General features: G+C 46.7%; 1 protein-coding gene across 5 annotated transcripts in view; it reads left to right on the forward strand.

The window, feature by feature from the left end:
* The window catches only part of TFAP2B (transcription factor AP-2 beta), a 29,048-nt gene that overhangs the window by 473 nt on the left and 4,126 nt on the right, over positions 1-24,449 (forward strand). The window contains exons 1-8 of one of the 5 annotated variants that reach the window (XM_032650370.1): positions 507-610; positions 2,811-2,837; positions 4,028-4,486; positions 9,272-9,332; positions 16,811-17,030; positions 18,559-18,677; positions 20,805-20,946; positions 23,816-24,075. In XM_032650370.1, coding sequence (XP_032506261.1) covers positions 2,811-2,837; positions 4,028-4,486; positions 9,272-9,332; positions 16,811-17,030; positions 18,559-18,677; positions 20,805-20,946; positions 23,816-24,075 — 1,288 coding nt within the window. In that variant the 5' untranslated portion in view covers positions 507-610. Of the gene's footprint in view, positions 1-506; positions 611-2,368; positions 2,838-4,027; positions 4,487-9,271; positions 9,333-16,810; positions 17,031-18,558; positions 18,678-20,804; positions 20,947-23,815; positions 24,268-24,449 lie in introns of those variants that run through there. The other 4 variants (XM_032650371.1, XM_032650372.1, XM_032650369.1 and 1 more) reach the window with 4 other exon arrangements.

Genomic DNA, 24,449 nt, shown 5'->3' on the forward strand with positions numbered 1-24,449 from the left:
CAGATTCGAGCTTTTAATTTTTATTTTCAATAACATTTTTGAAATCGATAACCAACGGATCCCAGTACAGGACGAAAATATAGAAGGAGGGAGGTCGACGGATAGACGGACAGATGGATAGATGGATGCAGAGACAGCACAAGCCAAGGAGCCGGAGCAGACAATTTTTAAATTTTCTTTTTTTCTCGTGTTTTGCTTCTTTGAGAGTCGGGGCGTCCAAACCACCCCATGTCTTCGCATTTTTAACGAAAATTTCTGCCCGGGTTGAGTGCGCACCGTTCTTTACCGGTGAGGCCAGGGAGACTCGGGTGGAGATGCTGCCCGAAGCCAGGCGGGAGCCTGCCTCCCCGCGGGCGGGGCGCCGCGGCCGTGCGCTCGGGTCTCGGGCGCCGACGGAGCGGTGGGGCGGCGGGGCTGCGCGTGGGCCGGGCTGCCGGGAGGAGAGAGGACGGCGGCCCAGGACCGCGGAACTTCGCTCCGAGCTCACCAGCCTGGGAGTCCCCGAATTAGGCGTGAGGGGAAGCGGGGAAGCGAAGATTCCGAGGAGACGTCGAGGGAGGGAAATGGGAAAGAAAAACTTGGCGGAAGGCGAAGAGAAAGGGGCAGAGGAGTAAGGGACGGGGAAGGTAGAAGCTGGCGAGCGGGCAGTAGTCGGAGGTCGGAAGGAGGGGAAGGCGGAGAGGGGAGGAGGACGAGAAGCCAAGTCTCGGGCGATCGGCGCGGGAAGCGCTCGGTCGGACGAGGCGGTCGCGATGGGACGCAAAGAGGATCCCCACCCCGCGGGGGACACGCCATCCCGCCGGCTCCGGGACGACTCCTGAAAGCCGGGCGGGGAGCCGCCTTGCGGACGCTAGAAACGGGCTCCTCCCGACGCCGCCGGCCCAGCCCCGCGACCCAGACTGCGGCTCCGCGGAGCCCGCGCGCGCCCCGCCGCTGCCCGGTTGCGTTTCGCAAGCAGCGCCCGGCGCCCGCGCTTGGAGCCTCCCAGCTCTGCCCAGCCCCGAATCCTGATTTTGGGGTGTGTGTGCGTGTGCGTGTGTGTGTGTGTGTGTGTGTGTGTGTGTGTTTGTGTGTGGGGAGAGAGAGAGAGAGAGAGAGAGAAAGAGAGAGAGAGAGAGAGAGATGAGAGGGAGAGAAGAGATTCGTCTTTCTGCGGAATGATGATTGGGGCTTTCCTTTCCTCTTTGTGGTTGTGTATTGACTGTAACGAAGAGCCGCGCCTCCGCCTGGTGGGGTTTGTTTCTGTTCGGCCTCCTCTTCCTTCTTTAACAGGCGGGATAATGGTCTAGTCGAAGGAGCTCGAACTGTCCTAAAGAATGTGAGCGCCCGAAGTGGGCTTGGCACGGGCGGGGAAGGGGCCACGGTGTAAATAGCTCAGGGTATACAGAGAGGGACTTCACTGGGTTCCGAAAAGTAAGCAGGATAAAACTCGTTCTAAGAGTCTGGAAGGTAGACTGGCTAAATGGGAAAGGAGGGAGGGAGAGAAGAAAGCAGGGAGGGAGGGAGGGAGGGAGGAAGAGGGAGGGGTGGAGTGGAAGAGGGAAAGAGGGCAGAATAAAGGGGAAGGGAGAGAGAAGACACACACACACACACACACACACACACACAGAGAGAGAGAGAGAGAGAGAGAGAGAGAGAGAGAGAGAGAGAGAAATACTGCAGGTATTCCTATCTAACTAATTTTTCTGCTCAAAAAATATAGAACCCGCAGCCCGGTGGAAGGAGCCTATTTAAGTCGGGAGAAAGGTTGAACTTTAACAGAAATGGCAGTTAGGCCAGTTGAACGGGTTCCTGAAACATCCAAAAAGCTTTTCTGTTGCCCCTGGCTTTGCCTGGAAAGGATAAGTTTAGTGTACTTGAAGATTGACTGCATATATTTTAAATTGAAGTAAAAAAAAATCACAGACTGCAGGAGCACTAAAGAGGGAAAGGCTGCACGAGGGAGGGATGGAAAGCCCCATCTCGCCTCTATCCTTTAATAAATAAGCATAATCTCCAGTATGCGTGAAAGTCTGCAAACGTCACTGTAAACAACCGGGCCCACCGGTTTACTTTGCTGTCCCCTCCGAAGGAGGAGGCAACGCCTTTTTATTTTGTTTTTTAATCTGCACGGGAAGCACCTAGGGCGATCCATTCTTCCCAGTAGGAAAGTCCCTCTCCAGGAACCAGGACACCTACGTTCTGCACAAGCCCCCAGCGATGCTCTCTCCCTCACCGCCTGGTCCAGGGGAGCAGGGGCTGCTTTACGCGCGTCCCCGGCTCAGTTAATTGAAGTTCTGCCTCTTTCCTGCTAAACTTTTTCCCCGGTCTGCCTTCGCCAGCCCCCTCGTCTGATTACATCTAGTAATTCTCCACTGAATGAACGTCATTTACAATAGTAGGGAGCTCTGCGCCCGCTGCTGCTTCACGCTCCATTTGTCCTCCATTCTCCCTTTAAAGTACTCGTGTAATATTAATAGTCATGAATATCAATTATTATGAGGAGGTGTAGGCAAGCGGAGGGAGGAAGGGGCGGCCGAGCAGTCTCAGCCCAGCTTCGGGCGGAAGAGGACTGCTTCTGGAGCCCCGAAGAACCGCAGAAGAAAAAAGCCAAAAAAACAGCAAGAGACCGATGAACAGCTCTGTGTGTGTGTGACAGGCGACGCCAATCTCGTTTGGTGGGGGGGTAAAATTTTTTTTTTTTTTGATGGCTTGTCCTGGAAACACCTCAAGCTCGGCTCCTGTGTCCAGCTCGTTTCTCTGCTGGACTCCTTGATTTTTTTTTTAAATCATTGTTTGATTTTGAGCAGTAACCAGGCTTTTTTTTCCAGATGTTAGTGCACACCTATTCGTCCATGGTGAGTCTGGATTCACGTTGTACCAGAATTGCATGCTCCCTCCTCTTACTGTCTCTCTGTCTCTGTCTCTTGTGTGTGCGTCTCACTCTCTCGTCTCTGTCTTCCTTCGAGCGCCTTTGGCTTGGTAATTTAGCACCATAATTGGACGAGGCTGCAGCTGCTTCTCTGCATTGTGTGTTCGTCTGAGCTCCATGAGTCAACTGGGGAGAGGGGGGAGGCCGAACAGAAAAACTTTTTATTTGCCATTGCAGTTTGGAAATTTAGGTGACTATTTCTCCAAAAAGAACCGTGGGGACTATACCACGACATTTCCACAGAGGAGAGGGAGAAACTCACACACACACACACACACACACACACACACACACACACACACACACCTCTCCCCCCTCCCTTTTCACTGAGTTTAACACTCCACTTAGGACCAGCACTAAGTTGTCTGGGCCTTTATTTGTTCTTTTTTTTTTTTTCTCCCCCTCCCAACCCCAGGTCCTTCATCTTCACTCCCTGGAGTAGGACAGCAATAGATATATTTAGAAAAGCAACCTTAGAAAAACTCCTGTGAACCACAGTTCAACTTTAACAGGGACTCAGGATATGATTTTGAATGAGATCCATTTCAATCAAACACTACATAAATTATTTAATTCCTCTTGGGGAGGGAGGGGGGACTGGAAACTCAGATCAGGCAGATTCCTGGGTCTCCTGGAACGACCAAGTCGTGTGGGGAGCTCCTGGTCAGCCGGCTGGGTTAGGAAGAGTAACAGCAAAGCCAATAGAATGAAGTTTTATTGGTCATGCTTTGGGCCTCTGGAAGAGTTAGGAAAAAATAGTTTAAAACACCCAGAAAAGCAAATACCCTATGTCAGACTCCTGAATTTTTCATTAGGGAATTGAGAATCTCCCCCCATACACACTGTTACTTTACCCTCACCCCTTTTGCCGGTTTTGCACCCCAACAGAGGGCTTAGATGTTGGTTAAGTGAGTGATTCTCCCCCTTTTCCCCCAAAGCCTCGCATTTGGAATTGCTGAAATCATGTACCCTCTGAGTCAGCTTGGGAGTCTAAGTTTCAGACTCTTGCGTCCCCTATCTCGGGAAGAAGAAGATGCCGTAGGCGGGCTTCTCCATTTGTCGATTGTATTTTTTCCTCCCCTTCTCTCTCTCTCTCTTTCTCCTCTCCGCTCCCAGGACCGGCACGATGGCGTCCCGAGTCACAGCTCACGGCTCTCCCAGCTGGGCTCGGTGTCCCAAGGACCTTACTCCAGCGCTCCGCCGCTGTCCCACACGCCGTCGTCAGATTTCCAGCCACCCTACTTCCCGCCCCCCTACCAGCCGCTCCCCTACCACCAGAGCCAGGACCCCTACTCCCACGTCAACGACCCCTACTCCCTGAACCCCCTGCACCAGCCCCAGCAGCACCCCTGGGGGCAACGACAGCGGCAAGAAGTGGGTTCAGAAGCCGGCTCTCTCCTGCCCCAGCCTCGGGCCGCCCTGCCCCAGCTCTCGGGCCTCGACCCCCGGAGGGACTACCACTCAGTCCGCCGGCCGGACGTGCTCCTGCACTCAGCACACCACGGCCTGGACGCGGGCATGGGTGACAGCCTCTCGCTGCACGGTCTCGGCCACCCCGGGATGGAAGATGTCCAGGTAACGGCACACAAACAAACACACAGTAAACAAATAACAAATGCCCCGGGTGGGGGGACAGGCGGGGAGGGACAGCTGTGTCTCCTTTGGGGGAGGAAGTATTCATCTTTAGAACAGCACCAGCTGGACACCACGTACGTAACTGTGTGTATACGTGTATGGCTCTCTAGTGGCGATTTCTGGAGGTCTGATGATGAAAGCCAGAAGCACTAGAAATGAAAGAATGAAGAAGAAAAATATATGTGTGTTTGGCTAGTTTAGGATCATCAGAATCAAGGCTAGATGTTTTTGTCTTGCCTTAGCTATGCGACTCCTTCCTGTTCTCTTGCGCTTCGTGCGAGCAAGCTGGGTGCCCTCCCCAACCCACCCGCTCTGCATGCCCAGTAGTGGGCCTGGGCCCCCTGACATGGCAGGTGGAGTCCTGACTGCCTGAAGCTACAGCATGGAGGTGCAGGGACCTCTATAGAGGTTCTTGCTGGATTTGCAAAGACTTTGTTGAGCATGACAACGCACAGTGGAAGAAAAACATGTGCTATTGTGTCCAAGCCAGGTCTTACTTTGAATGTCCCATAAGCTGTTGAACCCTTTTCCAAGATAACTGAGTTCCAGGGTCATTATCTGAGAAATGGAAGATTTGTGAGGAGAGACCCAGAAAGTCATAATTCTGTTTGGGAATTCATGAGGACACATATGATTTTGGAGATTCTTTTCCCCCTTTGGACCATTAAGCGACTGTGGAGCAATGTTCTCCACATCCCTCTCCAGTCCTCCTTTCCACTAATACCCTCTCCCCAGTGTCACCACCCCAGCTGAAGAGGCATCATATGTTTGTTTCTTAAAAGGCTCCAAACACTCCCCCACCCACTCACTATCCCATCTGCAATCTACACAATGGAGCCTGATCTGGTGGAGAATACTTGGTTAAACTAAACAAAGGAACATCAAAGAAATGATTTATAAAAACTCTCTGGGTGATTCTGAGCAGGTCTCCTTTTCCTCCCTAATTTAAATAGTCTCCAGAAAAGATAAATATGGTTGAAAGGTATTCAATGGATCCTTCGGTCTCATTGGCATAGTTGTATATATTATGCATCATTATGGACATACCTCTGAAGAAAAGGAAAACAATATGGGAAAGGGAAAGGGAAAGGGTGCATGAGTCCTTCCTCTTTACCTTGCTGAAGAAAATGTATTTTGAACAGTTAAAATGTGGGGACAGAATTAAATGCTGTCTGTGTGTAGTCTATGATGGCTTACTGCTTTAAAGGAAATTCAGTTATTTAATATTTCCAAAAATGACAGAATCACCTGAGTTGTGGCTGGATTTACCCATAGTCATAAGAATGGCAGTTTTGTTGATTTAGGCGAGTTTAACTGTCCCTGTCTGGAGATAATGCTGATTTCAGAATATTATATGAGAAAGGAAATCTTTAATCGTGGGGTTTTTTTAATGCATTGGAGTAATATATGTCTGGGGGGAAAAGTTTTTAAATTAACCTTTCTGGGTACGGTTCAAAGTGCTAGATAATGAAAGTGGATCAACTCATCAGCATTGCTGTTGGCAATGCTGCACTGGCCGTGTCACTGCACTGGGCAGGCCTAGTGGTTTAGGCGACGGAACCCAAGGATTGCGCCCAAAGAGGGAACAGATTTCTTTGGTTTTAGTTTTTTGTTTTTTGAAAGAGAGAATTGTGAGAGGTTTGGAGTGTTTGGTCAAATGCAAGGGGCCAGAGAAAAACAGGGCCAGGTCGGTGTGCATTTGGGAGAGCACCCTTGTCCGAGTTGTGGCCGGAGCTTAGACCCGGGAGGTGAACAGAGCCCAGAGCAGAGACGGCGCAGGCCCAGGGCCCTCGCTGCTCCCCGCCCACCCCACCTCTCCCCGTTCCTCCCCAGATGCATCCCAGCAGGTCGCCTGGCGAGGTGGGGAGGCCCTCGGGACTTTCTCGGATCGACCCTCACTGCAAGGGGTAGCGGGGGATACACTCTGCGCCCGTCCCAGGAGGGGAACTACAGGGGCTGGGGCGATCTCTGTCTCCGCCGTGATGACAGGCGTCCTGAGGCCGGGGTGTGGTTGACGTGACACGGGGCAGGTGACAAAGAAAGACAGGGGAAGATATGGACCTAGGACCAGACCCTCGAATCCAGAGGCTCTGCCTCCTCCGTCCAGTCTCGGAGGATCCACTTCTGACTTAGGAATCTGGAACGCGGTGGGGGACGGCGGCTGAAGTTGCAGGAGCTGATGGCGGTTTCGGCGTTTCGCGTTTCCTGCAGCTACGGGATGCGTGGGTTGCGCCCCACCTGTCTGTAAAAGGGACCAGGGGTGCCTCAGCCTGGACCCCAGTCACTCGTTCCATCTCAAGGGCCTGTTGTGTGTGCTGGATCCTCCTCCCCAATCCAGCCGCGGATCAGGCAGATCCCAGGGCGCTGCCGGGCCGGGGGGCCCTCACACCCAGCGGTGCTCACCTGGCCTAGGGCTGAGGGGAGATGTTGTGTGACCCAGACACACGCGCGGGGCCACCGCCCCGACCGTGAGAGAAGCAAATGAGGAGAGCTAATTAACCAAATGCTTCTAATAATTTTTTAAATGAAACTATAAAACCCTGTCAATCTTTATTTCAATTTACTCACAGGGGCTATTAAGCCAGCAAATCGCTGCTTGGGTTCTGGGTATGCTACATTCTACCCATTGTGTGTGTGTGTGTGTGTGTGTGAGCGCGCACGTGGGGAGGGGGGCAGTGTTTAAAAGTCAGAAAAACAGCATCAGAAAGAAAGAGAGCGTGAGGTGACATCTAGTTTGGAGCTTGTTTAGTTGCTGTGAACACCTCTTTCCTTCTTCCGATCTTTGCTCTCTAACCTCTCATCACCTTTACTACCTCAGAGTGTAAACATATAAGGATGTTAAGTCAAAGCCCTTACACACACACACACACACACTCAAACACACCCTAGTGTCTTAAAGCAACCCCTGGTATCACTTTTAACTAAAGAAGTCTAGTAATTACGAGTCGGAGTCGTTTTTCTGAGCTTCCGCACTCAGTCCTAATTAAATCTTTACGATCCTCCCTGTGACGATTAAGCGCCAGCATGCTGCGTGAGTATCCTGTACAAAAACCCAGCAGGCGTCCGTAATTAGATAGAAAATCAGACAAGAGCCTTCTCATTAACTACCACAACTACCCCACGTCGCTGATGGGGCGTATATACATATTTACGTACCGACGTGGGGGTGAGGTGTGGGCGCTCACGGTCCGGGGCCTGTGAGATCGCGGGTCTGCCCACCCACAGACACAGGCGAATATTTCTGTTCCGCGTGGACACGTCGCCACTGTAGACACGTGAGCACAAAAGGCGTGAATCGTCTGTGTGCGCACCCGTGTGCATGGTGGGGTCTGCTGGGAGTTCCGAACAAGTTACATGAAGCATTTTTCCTTTTTTTTTTTAAGCGTTGTTACTATTTCTTAAGTTGGAGATGGCATGTTGCGACATGGAAAATGGTCCTTACGGAGAATAACAATTTCCCCCATCTCTCTGAGAACAGAAGAGTGGCTATGAAAAACGAAAAGAAACAAATGAACATGACCCCTCCATGATTAGATCATCTCGTTTCTAATGTGCAGCTTGTTTGGGGTACACAGTCTCTTCCTTGTGATGAACACACGCCCTGTCTGGGGACGCAGCTTGAGTGGGTGGGAAGTGCTGTCTAAACACAACCCCCCTTACAAGCCCTTTGCTTTTTACTCCTCTGTAGAGTGGGTGACAGATTAGTCCAAACGTAGGTGTCTAAGGATCAAGGAAAGCAGCTGTACGTGGCAGAAAGGCCTAGCATTGATTTTTCTCTTGGGAGTAGGGGGAGGGAATCCACTGCCTTTGGGTGCCCTGGGATGCACGGCTAGAACCCTGTTCTGGTGCATCCTGACAGTAAGAATATCATTCTAACAGCTATGTCCCCTCTGAAATGCAGCCAACAACTAGGGTCGAAACTTTCCTTCTCTGGGATGAAAATGGCAAGGAAGGTGAATGTTCTTTGCCATTACCCAGGTGCTGACTGGGAGATCCTCCGTGTGTGTGTGTGTGTGTGTGTGTGTGTGTGTGTGTGTGTGTTGGTGTGTCTGTAGTCACTGCCTTTCTAACAGGTGTGCTTCTTGCTGGGTAGCAGAGGTGGCAGGGTTGGGAGGGGAGCAGATTGTGCAGGTCCCCCCAAGCGATTGTCCTGCAGCAGGAAGCTCACCCAGCACAGGGATGTGTGTGAACTGCAGTGGGTGTGCGGTCCTGACAGCCTGCAGACGTGTTCCTATGTGTTGCTGTTCGCATTCCATTCCAAATTGCTCAGACTTTAATTAAAATCCTATAACGTAAACTATTATGTATTTGTAAAATGACTCTGGGGTTAAGATGCACTGGGATAGCATAGAAAACAGAAACTGCTCTGACTAATATTGGTGAAAATCTTTCAGTGCTGCCAGATTTTCACAACTCATAAGAGCAAATAATATAAAAGTTTATGTGTCTATGTAATATCTATGTTTAACGTAATAACTAAACCAATCCTGCATCCCAGATGTCTCTCACAGTTTCCTTTTTCCTCTTCTTCCATTGGAAGAATTTATAATTTGGGTGTATTTCATTTCTGTGTCCATTTGGAGGTAATAATGATAATAATAAAACCTCCCTTTGTGAATTAATATAAATGGAAATAACAGCAACTCCAGTTTGGAATGACATGATTTATGAGTGTGATTCTTTAATATCCAGTCGATTTGAATAGTGATGTTTTTATATTCACAGTCAGTTGAAGATGCCAATAACAGCGGCATGAATCTATTGGACCAGTCTGTCATAAAAAAAGGTATGGATTCTTCCCCCCGCAAAGTAAGAAAAGTTTCCTCTGCGTTCATGTCTTTATGATGAGTTTTCACTTTGAAGGATTTCATTATTTTATAAGACACAAATGTTTGTTCACAATCATAGCACAGCGACTATCTGGATGAAAATGCCTGTTGGGAAGAAGGAATGGGGGTGGGGGACCGCAGGGAGAAACCCGGATGAGAGAGACAGAGGAACAGAAACTATTGCCATTTTTCTCACAGTACCTTCGCTAGCAATTCTGGATACATTGTAAATAATTGAACTACCATCACGTATGGAACTGGCTGGGAGACACTGCTTTCAAAAATATGCTATAATTATTTCATTGATAACTGGAGTTTGTTGAGCTAAACCCTATGCCATTAGGGGTAGCTCCTTCTGTCTTGGCCTTTGTATTTGATTTTTGGGGTGGTAATTTTGTTCCCAGTTCTCTGTGTTTTATGAGTTGTTTCTTCAGATTTTTTAAAATTGTGCCAAATGTGTTGCTAAATATGCTCTTCCTGAGAAGCTGAGCGGGGCTCTGCACATTTCTCAATCTTCCTATATATGCATTCACGATTTAGTGTGACTGTGGAATCACCCCATACTGTTAAAGGGCATGTGATATTAACAAATGTTTGCAGTCTCTTGTACAGCTGTAAGCAAAATAATTAACTAATTAAACTAATTAAATGTAATTACAATAACTCATTTCAGGCGTATTGCAGCTGCTTAATTTTTTCCCCCCTCTTCTCTGACAGTCACAGAGAGAATGCCTGGCGATTAGGATGGCTGCCTGCCGAAAGGTCCCAATGTCACTCACATGCCACAAATTTAGGAGTTTGAATGTGTAAACAGTGCAATCTTTAATTATCACAAGAACTGGTATTTGGAGCTACAATTTTAACTACTGTAACCCTTTCTTATCGATGCTGGAGAAGGCCTGTCCTTCTGTTTGGTGTCAAAAATCCCTAGCTGCAGTCACTTCTGATTCATTTGAGCCAGAGGACGTTCACAGAAACAATTAAAAGAGAAAAAGATGTTTCAGAAAGTAATGCAGAATCAAGCCGGTAGCATAGGAGGGTTGTGAAGGAAGGATTCCAAACAGGGTGAGGTGTTCTCAATTTTCTTCTCTCACAAAAGCAGAAAAAGTCGCTTTGAGAGGTGGGAGGTGGGAGGCGGAAGCTGTCCCTGAAATGATGCCATTTGGCTTTGGAACGTAATATCGCCAAGAAGACTACTAGGGTTTGGGGCAAAACTATTTTAAGTGTTGCTCCAAACATCTCTTCTGCTCTTCTTTAGATAGTATCGTTTGGGTTTTTAATGCCAGGGGTTGGGTTTGCTGGGACACTCAGGCTCATGCTTTGATTTGCAACTGTGCTGACAGCTCACTTTCACCATTTCCTCCTGGGTCTTCTCTTCTGGTTAATTGCTGGTTGATGGGAGGTGGGTATGGGGAGGAGGAGAGGCGCTTCTTCATTGGCTTTCTTGGTTTCTTTTCTGTTTTAGTTTCCATCCCTTTTCATGGAAAGCTAGAACCCCTTAGCTCGGGGTTCTGTATCCTAGAAACAGCATTGGGGCTGGCTGTAGGGCATGCCCAACTGATGACCAATCAGAAATGTTCTTAACAGCCAGGCCAATAAAAATATTTGGAACTTAGCTTACCTAACAAAATGGAGCTGAAAATATTCTTAGATGTGGGATGCTTTGGTTTCAGGGCTTGTATATGTTTGTCAGTGAAATGTGAATACGTATGTATATGGGTATCTCCAGGAATAAGAAGAGGAGAATGCTGACTGTCACTGGTTCTGTTCTGGAAACTCAGAGTACTTTTTATGGCCTCCAGAATCTTTTTTAAAAATGTGCAGCTTAAAGTATCTAAGTGGCACCCCAGTCATTTTATTGATTTAGGGAGTGTGGTATGAATATAAAGTGTGAGGTCAATTCTATTATTTAGTATTTCAGGTATTTGCTTTATTACATGATGAAAATAACTAATATATTTTTATCTTTAGAGAGCCATGGGCAAAAGAGGAATAAGTGGTTGATTTACTTTTCTAGATCACTGTGACTCACTTAAAATAAGGTTATGGGTTCATTAGCTCCTTCCCTGCCCTCTGGTCTCCCGTCTTTGCCCCTCCGCCACCTTTATGAGGGATGACTCCCAGAGATTAATTTCATAAAAGAGGAGGTGAGAACGTTTCCTGAACTAAATTTCAACAACTGGCAAGGGACTAGGTTGCTTTGTTTTCTAATGGGCTTTTAGAGAGATTTAAAAAATTCTACCTTATTAATAAAAAAGGCAGCAACTGGCCCAGGTTTAGGTGTCTCTGCTTCTGTGTGATGTATTGAAGGCGGAAGACTTAGACATAAAGGATATATGTCTCTGTGTGTGTGTCTCTCTTTCTAATTATGGAAGGTCTCCCTCCTAAAACTTAACCAGTCCAATTTCCACCCGTGTTGATATCACCCCATAGATTGTAGGTGAGCTCTCTTGTTATGTTTGCTATCTGGGCTTAGCTGACATTTCTGAAGTAATTTAGTTAAGAGGAAATGAGTTGTTCCCAGTAGAGAGAGCAAACGAGTGGAGTGAAGGTAGCCAGCGTGATAAATGGCTCTTTCATTTGAAGATCTCCAGAGCGCGTTTACGGCTAATTTTCTGTATTGGCCCCCTTTGAGCTATTAATGCAGTCGGCAGGGACGGGGGCCCCTCTCCTCTTAGCTGCCCCATTAGAGCTCCCATTAAGCCAGTGAGTCTCAACTCCATGGCAGGAGTGGGGGGAGTAATGAAAGGTGCTTTTTAAACTCTCCTAATCTAAACCGGCAGAGGGTGGTTAATATGATTTGAAGGGGGCTGGTCCATGAGCAATCAATAAAGTAATAATGAGAAGGATTCGGTGCATTAACAGTCTAAAAATCCAACGAGACATTAAAAAATCATTCTTAACTCTCAGTTCCATTAAGATTAGGAATCTGGGCTGGGAGGGGCCAGGGTGGTGCCCAGCTCACGTAAATGATCACTGCCACCATCCTACAGCCTAACCTAAAGGAGGCTCACCTAGGCTTTCAGAAAAAGTTTTTGGTGCAATTAGAGGCCAATATGCAATCGGCTTGACACCTTGGGTAGCAGAAAAGATGCTGGGATTTCTTGGAAAGGCCAGAGTGGCTGGAGTCCAAGGTCCAAATGTTGTGACTGTGGGGCATTTTCACTGGTCTTGGGGATATCTTGTTTGGTTAGTTTCAGTCCAACCTCCTGTTCTCTCCCACTTTTTCCCCGTTAGTCTGGCCCCTTCCCCACATAAACACTTTGATTGGTGTGGATTTTCTCTAGATGGGGGGAGATATGGAAATTGCCAATTTCAATTACAAGGGGTTCTGTTGGGATTCCTCCTTCTGACCTAGGAGGTAAAAGCTCCCAGAATCTGTTGGAGCCTTTGAGAAGGGTATGAGTTTCCTCTGAAATGGAGAGGTTCACATTTCCAGAGCTGACTTGGATCCCAACTGGTATTTATTCAACTAGAGACTCTCAGCGACGTTTCCAGCCACCCAGGGAGTAATCAGAGTTCATAGAATTTCAAAGCTGGAAAGGTTAGACACTCTTCTCCAACTCCCATCCCCACCCCCCAGTGTGGAAACTGAGACAGAGAGAAGACAAATGATTTTCTCAAGGTCCCACACACCGAGTAAGTGATGGGACCTAACTCAGCCTCTTAGGCTTTGCCCCTAAAGGATGCCAACACTGGACGTTTTTTGTTTGTTTTTTTTTAAGTTCCAGCTTTCTCTGTGGGAATCCTTTTATTTCTCTTTCCAGGATTTCAGTGCTCACATTTATACCCATGCTTTTATATACACGTGGAATAACATTTAGCCAACAGGTAGATGAGAAACAATGCAAGTATGAGGAAAGCGGTGATCTGCTGGTAAGAAGTAATTATTTCAAGCAATGCTCTACCTCTTGTGGCTTCCTGGTGTAGTTTCCACATCTAAGTCCAGGTACATTACAGAGGGACTTATGCTTCAATCTATTAGATGGGTTCATTTCTTCCTTCTCTCCCACCAGCAGGTCAGACCCACAGAGGACCTGCCTCCAGTCAAACACAAAGATCTCAAAGCTGTGATTTCATACTTAAGTTTAAAGAGTAAAGATGAAGAGCTAACTTATTAACACTTGGGCTCTATAGAGTCCACTAATGAATAAGATTTTCTCCAGTTTTCCTTCCTCTCTCTTAAATAAAACTCCAGTCCTTGTAATGAAATTTTTAATCGTTTTTTAAAGCTTTTTGTCTTTTCCTCCCATATAATGCAAGTTTAAAGAGAGGGGAGCAAATTTGGGAGGTGTTAACGTCCAGAAGTTGGCCATGCTATCCAACTGAGAACTGAAGAAGAAAAAAATACCTCTAAGTTTTAATGTATGCACAGAAAATTGTAAACATGTAAAAAACTGAAAGCTTCACGCTGAGTTTTGCTATGCTCCATTTCCTTACCATTTCCTGCTGTCGCTTTAAACCTATCTTAGTCATCTCTGGGTTCCGTGAGCAGGGCAGTGCACTCATAATTACTAACAAATCAACCGGGCCCTGTTGCTCCCTGGGTTTATTGATAAGCTGGAGGAAAGCAGAAGGGAAAAGACAAAGAGGATAAAATATGGGGTTAATCAGCTGAGGAAAGCATGTGTGACAGTGGTGGGGAAGGTAGATGCTAACAGTAGGATGGACTTAGAAAAGCGCAGGGACAAGAAATACGTAGAGTCTGGTTTAGGGGACCAGTGCAAAGGCCCAGGTGGGAGAGAGGTTTAGAACCTGAGGACGGGAGAGTAGAGGGTGCAAACAAGATTGATACTTAAATTAGAAAATAGAAATACAACCTGAAGCACCTGTGCTCTAATAGTCTTGGTCTTTGAGGGGAAAAAACAACGCCACCCTCCTCTTCCCCCTCTCCCTAGACAGCAGAGTGCTGAGGGAGCTGACTGGGCGGGTGATGTTTAGGTGATAATGTATATGCAAAAACGTACAGCCCTGGGGAGGGAGCGATATACATTCCCCAGAGGAAATTGCTCTTGTCTGGTAAATCAGGCAATTAACAACAGTGAAATTAGAGGGCAGGTTATAGAATGTCTCTATAGACCTAGGTTTTCAAGAGATTTGGCATCTGGGACTGTGAAAAGCAGGTAGAATTCCAGTTCTCAGGAGATACTCAGTTATCCAGTCTGGGAAATAGGAACTGAACTTACTATTTTCAGCTCGGTGCTAAGGTGTAGGGCAAGCCATTAAAATATTCTTTCTAAATAGTATTTACATTTTAAAATGTTGCTGAATATCAAAGATGAGATTTTTTTCTACATTTTATTTCTGTAGTTCATACCATGTTAAAACTACAAAGGGCTGTCTATATTTTGCGGAAAAGTTTTTCCAGGGTTACCATGATTATATATTATTTGCTTAGAGTGCTTGAATATGAATCCGAAATATAGAAATCAGGACTGCAGTGAAAAAAAAGACATATTAAAATAGACGTGGATATTATGCAAGATAATTAAATGGCAGGGTGTTCCCACCCCAATCACTGTTTTTTTAAGTAAGTCACTTAAATCCGTATTTTACTCAAATTTAATTAATACACTTCAAATTTGCATTGGTTCACTCTCAAATGAGAAGCACTTCACTGATGAGACTATGATCAGGAGAATCAGAAAGAAGAAAGCCCCCTCTGTAACTCCCCACCACCACCGTGACAGGGCAGAAGATTCACTCTGGTACCTAACATCATTCATCTGCCCTGAGACAGACTCTGTAGACAGATCCAGAAATCCCAAAATGTCTACTAAGAAGTAGAAAAAGGGAATGCTTCGGTCTTCCCATCCACTTTCCTCAGAAGGCCCTTTCTGCAGGTGTTTGTAAAGGACCAAATGCAATTCATAGTGAATAAAAGATCTGGGACCTACCTGGCTTTTAGGAGTCTCTAAATAATCATGGAGGTCTGAGTGCTAGGGTCTGTGGTAGAGAGAATAGCTGTTTCAAGAACCCTCAGGGTGGTTAGTCTGTTCTAGACAAGGGAGGTTATATAACTTATTTGGTGTGTGGGGTTCTAGGCTCCAGATGGTAGAAAGAGCATCTTTCTCTTACTAGAGTTATAGAATGAGACAGTCTTTATTAAAGAGGGGGAATGGAAGCATCCTTTTTCATGCCAGAAACATTGCATAAATCCCCTGGACTGGTGATCACCAAATAGTGCTTGAGGGGCTTCAGATCCCAATGGAAGTAGCTAAGGTGTAGGGTAAGCCAGGAGGGGATGTTGCCTGCCCAGTGGCTTCTAGAGCCTGCAGAAGAAAAACGGGCATCAGCAGTGTAGAAGTCCAAGGGAAGGAGACTGTCAGGGAACTGGGAGGCTGACCTTTCACTGTTCCTCATTCCCAGCTCATTGCCAGCCTCTGGTTCTATCAAGCCCCGCCTCTTCCTGAGGTGCAGATGACACTGAAACACAATTAAACAGAAATACAGGCTGAAGAGACTGAATGCGCCTGGGTAGCAGTGGCAACCAGCTGTCAGCTCTTATTAACTTCCGCATAAAACATACCTTGAGTGCGGTTTGTTATCAATTACTTGCCGAAATGAAACAACTGGGGCAAGGCAAGACCGCTGCTCACATGAATTAGAGTGATTGGTTGATTGATCAGGGCACCTGTTGTAAATCATAACTGCTCCAAACAATCACCAGCCGGTGCTTTACATTAATTTGTAAACAAAATTCATGTCACCGCAGAATTGCTTTCACTGGAGAGGAGCATTTGGGTTCATTTCTAAACGAATCTGTTGTTAGGATGTTGGAAAGAATGGGATCCACTGTAGAGAAATGAGCAGCTCTTTGGGGCCCAACTCCCCTGTTTAATGGTATTATTTCTTGGCTGTTCTTGGGCAGGGTGACAGATGGTGCCCACCCTCCTGATCCTTGCCAGTGATGATCATAGATTTGTGTCCAATAGGAGAGAAGGGAAGGGTTCCCATAAAGACCATTGGTATTACTATTTTATATCATTGATAGGGGTGATCACCTTCAGGCTTCAGCACCAAATGTGATTATCAGGACACTAAGATTCAGAGAAGTTTAGTGAGATGTTTAAGGTCACACAGCCAGCACGTGATGGAATCGAATTTGCCAGGTTTCACAGCACAATCCAAACTCTGGGTTGCTTGTTTTTCTTGATTTGTGTAGTGAGCGGGACAGTGGCAAGCGACTCTCACATGTCCACACGCATGGGGTAAGTTTCCAGAGGAATGATGGCTTTTGCATTTGTTTGTACACAGTGCTCTGAACGCACCGCAGAACCACGGGAACAAACACTTCCTACTGCAGCTTTCCGCTTGGCTCCTGCCCTGTGGCCTCGCCCCCGCGCACTCAGCGACACATTCTATCGGCCGGTCACCAGGATCGAAACCCGGTCACCTTTATGGCTTTTTTTTTTTTTTTTTTCTCCCTCTCTAGTTCCGGTTCCTCCCAAATCTGTGACTTCTCTGATGATGAATAAAGATGGCTTCCTGGGAGGCATGTCTGTCAACACCGGTGAGGTGTTTTGCTCGGTCCCTGGCCGTTTGTCTCTGCTCAGTTCAACTTCAAAATACAAAGTAACTGTGGGGGAAGTTCAGAGACGGCTGTCGCCCCCCGAATGCCTCAATGCGTCTCTCCTCGGCGGCGTCCTCAGAAGGTAACCCCCCGTATCAACCACTTTTTATACTGCGCGGTTGCCTAGCAACCGGATCCCTAAGTGCGTGCAGCGGACGCCAAGGGCTCCGCGCGCCCCCGCACGCTCCGCCTCGCCCTTCCGCTCACCTTGCGGGCCTGGGAACCTTCCACTTTCACTGCCCGGCACCTGGCGCCCCTCTTCCCATCCCCAGGACCCTTCGGGGCATTCTCTACCTTGAATGGGACCCACAACCTAAACTTACCTAAAACAGGAGTTTCATGGAGCAACCCCTTTCGTACCTGCAATGTACTCTGATCTCTACTTTGTTTGAAAGTGCACTTGGCGGCCGACTAAGTTTGTCCAGTCCCACTAATGCATTGTGCCCCGCAGTTTGTAAAGCTCTGTTCTAGACTGGTGTGACTTCCTTTCTTCAGTACCACCACCAGTAATAACAGTGACACCACTTTAGAAGTATTGACAATTATTCCTTGGGGCCGTTCATATGCTCCCCGATATTGGAGAAAGACAATCTTATAGACTCCTTGTGGAAACTGGGGAAGGAGGTGGCTTTTATCTTAAGATTCAACGCCTCCCCCAAAGTCCCTGCTAACGCCTGAACCCTTTGGTTAGTGTCCCTGATATGAAAGTGACATTGCATGAGATGAATTTTTCAAGGGGGTTGAAAGTCCCTTTCTTTCCTAAGAGTGGCTGGGTGAACAGTACAGCAAGAGAGGTCAGAGTAACTGTTTACTTCTTGTAGTTTTGCTCAGACCTTAGCACATAAAGGAGGGTTGTTGGGAAGCAGTAAGGGTGTGACCCACAGACTTTTCTCACTTTGAGTCCTTTTGCTCTGGTCTACTTTGTAGTTCAGTTTTCAACTGAGTCCTTTGAGCCCCACAATGTGGAAGTTTCTTTCAGTCACCCCTGGGCATTGATGGTGGGTGTATGAAACTTACTATGCGATTAAGTGAGATAATCAATATAAAGTGCTTATCACATAACTAAACTCTCTCTAATGCTAGTTTTAGTGTTATTATGACCATCGTCATTAGTGTCCTTCCCCCTTTAACCCAATTCCATTTTATAGCAACTCTTGACCTCTTCCTCTCAAAGCCCATCTGTTTCAGGCCAAGCCTTCTCCTTTCTGGACCACACAGTTCTTTCCCTTTTTTTGGCAAGGTTGTACTTGCCCGGTTTCTGCTCACCTCACTGGCTCCATGACAAGGAAAGAGCTGGGCTTGTGAATGTGCAACTTCTACCTTCTCTGGACCGACAACCTACACCCTAATTATTCCCATCTGGTATCTTTTTTTTTTTTCCTCACCAGATAAAAAAAGTAAACGACTCAATTTTTTTTTTATGCTCTGTATTGCAGAAATTAAGCAAACCTCAGCAAACTATCAGCAAATAACCAAAAGGAAGAAAAAAAAAAAGTGCTAACCTCAAGTTAAAACCTCTTCAAGCTCCACTGGGCTTTAGATTGCTAAGTCTAAACTTTGTTTCAGGAACACTCTGAGGTTAATCAGAATGTTAATTCTTGCAATTTCAGAGCCAAATCGAAAAATGGGGGGAGATCTTTGCGAGAAAGGCTAGAAAAAATCGGTTTGAATTTACCCGCGGGCAGGCGCAAGGCAGCAAATGTCACGTTACTCACCTCCCTGGTGGAAGGTAAGCAAGACGTTTGGCCATTTCACGAAGTGGTGGAGCTTAACTGTCGGCTGAAGGCTGACATTTTACATGTTTTATGATTAACTGGAAATCATTGCAATTGTTGTGCCCTTTTGAGTTGGATGTCAAGCGATTGCTTGAGAGAAGTTCAAAGGTCCTTTTACTTAGAGGGAGCGGCAATTGTCCAGAGGCCAAGGGACAATGCAAGGGTCCCTGAGCTCTGGAGAGTGCTCAGGTCTAGTCTCCAAGCCAGTGTAGGGGTCGTCTCTGCCGCCAGGTGCAGGACATGGTGCCTGAAACACCCTCTGTATGAACTCCTGCAACAGTAACTCTGTAAGAAGCAATGTATTCTATACCCCTTCTCCTTCCCAGATTTTACCTGTGAGTCGTTAGTAGTAGAAAACACAGTCGATTTATGAAACTATTATTGCATTCATGACCTCTAATGGTTATTTTAAAACTCGTGTCACTCTCAGGGCCCCTATCTCCTGCTGATTACCTGGGACTTATTGTTATTGAAATACAGCTTTATAAGATCAGTGACCTAGGAAAAAGATGGGGTGGGGAGTGAGGAAACATGGAGGGGAGTCGCGTATGATCTTCAGCTGTGAATTTAAAGGCCCATACTTATAACAAGCACACTCTAATTTGCTCATCATTTTGGGATTGCGGATGATATTTATGGTATGTAATAAACAGGATCTTCTCCACAGTCTAGAACAAGAGGATCTGCATTTGAATCTGTGGGATGTGGAAGGGATAGGAAATAGAGCCAGATGGACCTAATGGAGGAAGTTGTAGAATTTTCTCTAGAGTCTAACATGTAGGTCTTGGTTTTTTCTTCTATTTTTATGGATATGATATTATGACACTCCTGTGGGGAGTTAGTTTTTAGAGGAGGGGATCTTAGAATATTTAGGCAGCAACCATAAAGTCATCACATTTACAGGCAATGCACTTTGCTATCTTTAAGGCAAAGTTGCCTGGCCCAAACTTACCCCCAGGGACAGCGGTCACTAAATTTCTGGACCACATTTATTAGTGGTTGACTCTTAGCCTGGGGTTTTTACTTTTTGCCCTTTAAGGCATTGCTAATATCACAATCTTCATTTTGAAAAGCAGTCAAAGTAATTTCAGCCCAAGACGGATTTAGGTGGAAAAGGAAGGAAACTGGAAAACGCACTGAAATGCCAATATTCATTTGGCAGTTTTCAGTGTTATGAGTTGTTGTAAGCACTCTACCTGAAGTCTGGTTACTATGCTAATGATGATTAAAAGTAAGTCATGCTCCTTAAAATAACATAGCTATGGGATAATTCAACATATCTCTTTTTCATGTCGGGATCTTCCCTTGAACCCCAAAGGCTGTGCTTTAAAGGGCAATAATGCTTTATTCGAAAGGGGCTTCCACATAAGTTAAGGAATCTTTCAGCTGTCCAGGTTTTCTATAGCTGCTGTGTCACATTTGTGCAGTAGAAAGTCCTTAAGTAAGAGAATGATGGCAGGAACCTCTGAAGAGGAGAAACCTGAAACCTAACTGGCAGGAAACTGACAAGGAGATTAAATATTTCATTGCTGGATAGAAACGGATCCATATACGATTTACATATTCTTTAATATATGTGGACATAGACACACAGGCATCTATATTTGTATATATTAGTTATTATAGGAAGATACAAAAGATAGGAAGACTTTTAAATTTTATTTAAAGCAGGTGTAACAGATGCTTTAAAAAAGAAAGGGGGACTCTGGCTTGACTATCCAGCTCACTGTCTATCTAGGTGCAATTGTAAGGTAGTTCCTGAATGCCTGACCACCTTTCCCTTAAGACAAAGCATGGGGTGTGGGAGACCTGAAGCTGTTCAGGGGATGTCTAGCTAGGACTTGGCTGGAAGGATGATCAGGGAGAGGCTGGAAAGAGCGGCAGGAACAAAGTTTGTTCCATCAACGTCAATTACGGTCTGAGAACCATGTTTAGTTTGGGCATCTGTCTCATCTTTGCTATTAACCCTTAACAGTTGGCCTCTTTTGTAAATAATAACAGAATTGACCAGGAAACGCCTCCTGCCCTTGGGATGGTCAGGGACTGGCTGCTGATTATTTCCTCTGCGGTTGTCTTTTCAGGAGAGGCTGTTCACTTAGCTCGGGATTTTGGGTACATTTGCGAAACGGAGTTTCCCGCCAAAGCTGTTTCTGAGTATTTGAACCGGCAGCACACGGACCCCAGTGACCTGCACTCCCGGAAGAATATGCTGCTGGCCACCAAGTGAGTGTCCTGGACTCGTGGTCCTCATCCCAGACTCCCAACCTGCGGAGCCGCCTCGCTTGGGGGGAGGCGGTGGGAGCGGCAGCGCAGACTTCCTCGGTGGGGCAGGGAAGCAGCTCAGTGGTGGAAAGCCCGTGGATGGCTGGCTAGGGAACCCTCCCCCCTCCGCCCCCCTCCGCACCCACCCCTCAGCGTTGATTATGGACTTCGTATTTGTGTGTTTTCTCTATTTCCTAGTTTCTGAGAGGGATGGCTTTATTAATCCGAATCCAGGCTTTTTACAATTCACATCCCCAACCCTGGGGATGGCAGGCAGACCTTTTCCGGTTGGGTCCCTGTTCCAGTTATTTCCTGCATCCCTGGATGCATATTTCTCCGTGGGGTCCACATCTCCCTGTCTTATCCACACAGCCACGCGTGCTCGCTCAGGGTGTCTATATGTCACCCACGTTCACCCATCTCTACCCGCAGCTCTAATTACTCTCTTTCCAACGTTGCTGTTTGGCATCTTCCACAGACGTAAAATTTACTACAACTCTAGAGGGGAAAATAGTAAATCTTTGGCTAAATTTAGGTCTAGAGCTCATTTGAACTTTTACAGTGGGTTTTCTATTTATTTGATTTACTCCTGTCTTTGGCTTCGATGTCATATTGCTGGTGTTTTATGGCCGGCTCAGGCCTGCAGTGGGCGGCGCTGCGTGCGCCCGCACGTTTCTCTCGCGGGCGCGGCCCAAACAGCGGCGCTCATTTATTTAGTGCTGGAGGACGCGGTTTGTTCTGTTGACAGCGTAATTTAAAGAAATATATGGAAGGCTGAAAAATCATTTGCTCAAATTTGTCCAGATGTTTTTGAAACGTGATTGGAATTTGATTGCCCCTTTCCGCAGGGTCAAAAAATATTAATGTCCCAGAACTTTAATTGCTTACAGACCCTGGTTTGGGCTTTGAAGATTTAAAATGTTTGACTCTAAGCATTTGTTCTCCTCAGTTCAGCATTTCCTTTTTGGCACTTTGGTAATGAGTACAAACTTCAGGAAAGCCTTTAACCATCTCTTCCAACGATCAAAACCTGGCACCCACCGTCTTTTTAGAAGGCTTTCCTCTGATGTACCAGCTAGCGATATAATAGATCTTTATCAGTAAATCGCCCTCTTACCCCTTGCCCTGGTGGCTAGTGGCAGGGGAACTGTTGGTGCTTTATAAAAGAGTAAAGGTACTTTGGGGAAAAAATAAAACTAAAGTGGCTAAATTAGATGACAGGATTCCACAAACAACTCTGTGGTTTCCCTAAGGAGTGCTTGTGGCTTCTCTTAAGGCCAGCAGCACTTCTTAACCTGGGGGGAGTATCAGAATCAGCTGGGGAGCATTTTCAAGGTAATTATTTGTGGACCTAGCCCCAGGCTCCCTGAGTGGGAATCAGTGAGGGTGGAGGCCTGGATGTGTGTCTTTGAACCCCACAGATGATCCTGAGGTATGTCTGACTTAAGAGCTGCCCTATTTAGGTCAGAACTGTTACCCGTTTCTTCCTGGTTGGGAGGATGTATGTATGCATTTTGAACAGAGAAACGAGTAGTGAGAGGATTCCTGGTAGTGTCCTCTACCCATCAGCCTTAAAACCAAACACCTTTTCTGGCTGCTGCAGGCTGGGGAGGAGGTATTCCATTTCTCCTCCTGGGAGTAATCCCCTGGGAAAAGGTGCCCCAGGGTCACTGATGTGGGCCTCCAGGTGTCTGCCCTATTCACCTGTTGGCCAGGCCAGGTGTCACCAAGTGTCAGACTATCCCAGGGAGGCCTGTGATTGGCGTTCTGTAGTTTTTCTTTTCTCACCACCCTGGAGACCAGGTGGAGGCAGGCTGGCAGAAGTCTGCCAGCCTGTGAAAGGCTATGACCTTTGGGATGCCATACTTCTGACTACAAGGTGAACCAAGCCACTGGACCTTCAGGGCTAAAATCCTTTTGTCCACCTCCTATATTAAAAATTTCTCAAATAAGTTTAGTCCATAGTTAGGCACGCAGGATTTCTAAGGCTGGGAGATTCCTCTAAATTGTCAGTGCCTTGAAATAAAAACCTTCAACAATAAAAATCTACCCTCCCTGGAGTCTTAACCATCTACCTTTAGGTTTTATTTAAACAATGTGGGAATCCTTTTATATGGACAACAATATTGTTGTACAAAGATCTTCGGTAGCCTGTACTTTAAAAGGAAGGGGAAAAGGGGTGGTGGTGGTGGGAATACTTCCCTTCTCAAATGCTGCAGGTGAACAGCTTTTTGCTTTGAATGGAATCGGCATTCTCTCCTGGAATAAACAGTTGATTGCCCTGGGCCACGCAAGGCTCCAGCAATCTGCTTCTGTGCCAGGGACAGGCCTTGTGGCCCAGGGCCCTAACTCCTTCCCGGCTTTTTGAGTCTGATCACCAAGAGGTTGGAGAGGCAGGGGAGAGGAGGGGGAAAGGGCTTTTAGAGGAACTGTCAGGTAAGAGCTAAAAGTTACTGAAGATTGCAAATCAAACGCTAAAGCCTAGCACATTTCCCAAAGCGGGGTTTATGCAGTCCTGGAATGAAGGGGGAAAGACGGGCGGGGGGTGGGGGGAGAGGCCAGGCTTTGGGATGGAAGAGGTGCCTAAAATCCCCACCCCCGCTTTCCTTCCAGTCCCAGCTGCTCTAGAAGGGAGAACGCTGGGAAAGGAAACAGAGCGGAATCGCCCACATTAGCCTCGCTCTCCGGCTCTCCCGTGACTGGGCGCCCCTGGGCTCTTGTGAGCGTCTCCTTTAGAATGTCAATGACAACGACACTGAGGGTGGTTTTTTTTTTTGTTGTTGTTGTTTTGCTTTCTTATTGTTGTTGTTCCTCTCCCGCCCCTTTGCAGGCAACTTTGTAAAGAATTTACGGATCTGCTGGCTCAGGACCGGACGCCGATCGGAAACAGCCGGCCCAGCCCCATCCTGGAGCCGGGGATCCAGAGCTGCCTCACGCACTTCAGCCTCATCACGCATGGCTTCGGCGCCCCCGCCATTTGCGCCGCGCTCACGGCCCTGCAGAACTATCTCACCGAGGCGCTCAAAGGCATGGACAAGATGTTCTTGAACAACACCACCACTAACAGGCACACGTCTGGGGAAGGCCCAGGTAGTAAAACTGGCGACAAGGAGGAGAAACACAGGAAATGAAAAATTAAAAAAAAAAAAAAAAAGGAAAAATGTTTTAAATACAAAAGGAAAACAGAAAAAATTTTAATTTTAGCTCTAAAAATATTGGATTGGCTTTGGAAGAATTATATTAGGTAGAATACACATACAATCAAAGTTAAAAAAAAAAAAACAAAGCTAAATAACTTAAAAAAAAAAAACTTGAGGCGTACCACGGAGCAACAGTATCGGTTCTCAGTGTCTATTTCAAGATACACTTGGAGACAACCGTCCGGATTTTCCACTTCGGTTCTTTCGAGCTTAGTAATACTGATAATAAAAAGAAAACCATGAATTTTTTTCCCTTTGGAAAAT

Source organism: Phocoena sinus, chromosome 11 (assembly GCF_008692025.1).
Source record: "Phocoena sinus isolate mPhoSin1 chromosome 11, mPhoSin1.pri, whole genome shotgun sequence".
Classification (NCBI taxonomy): Eukaryota; Metazoa; Chordata; class Mammalia; order Artiodactyla; family Phocoenidae; genus Phocoena; species Phocoena sinus.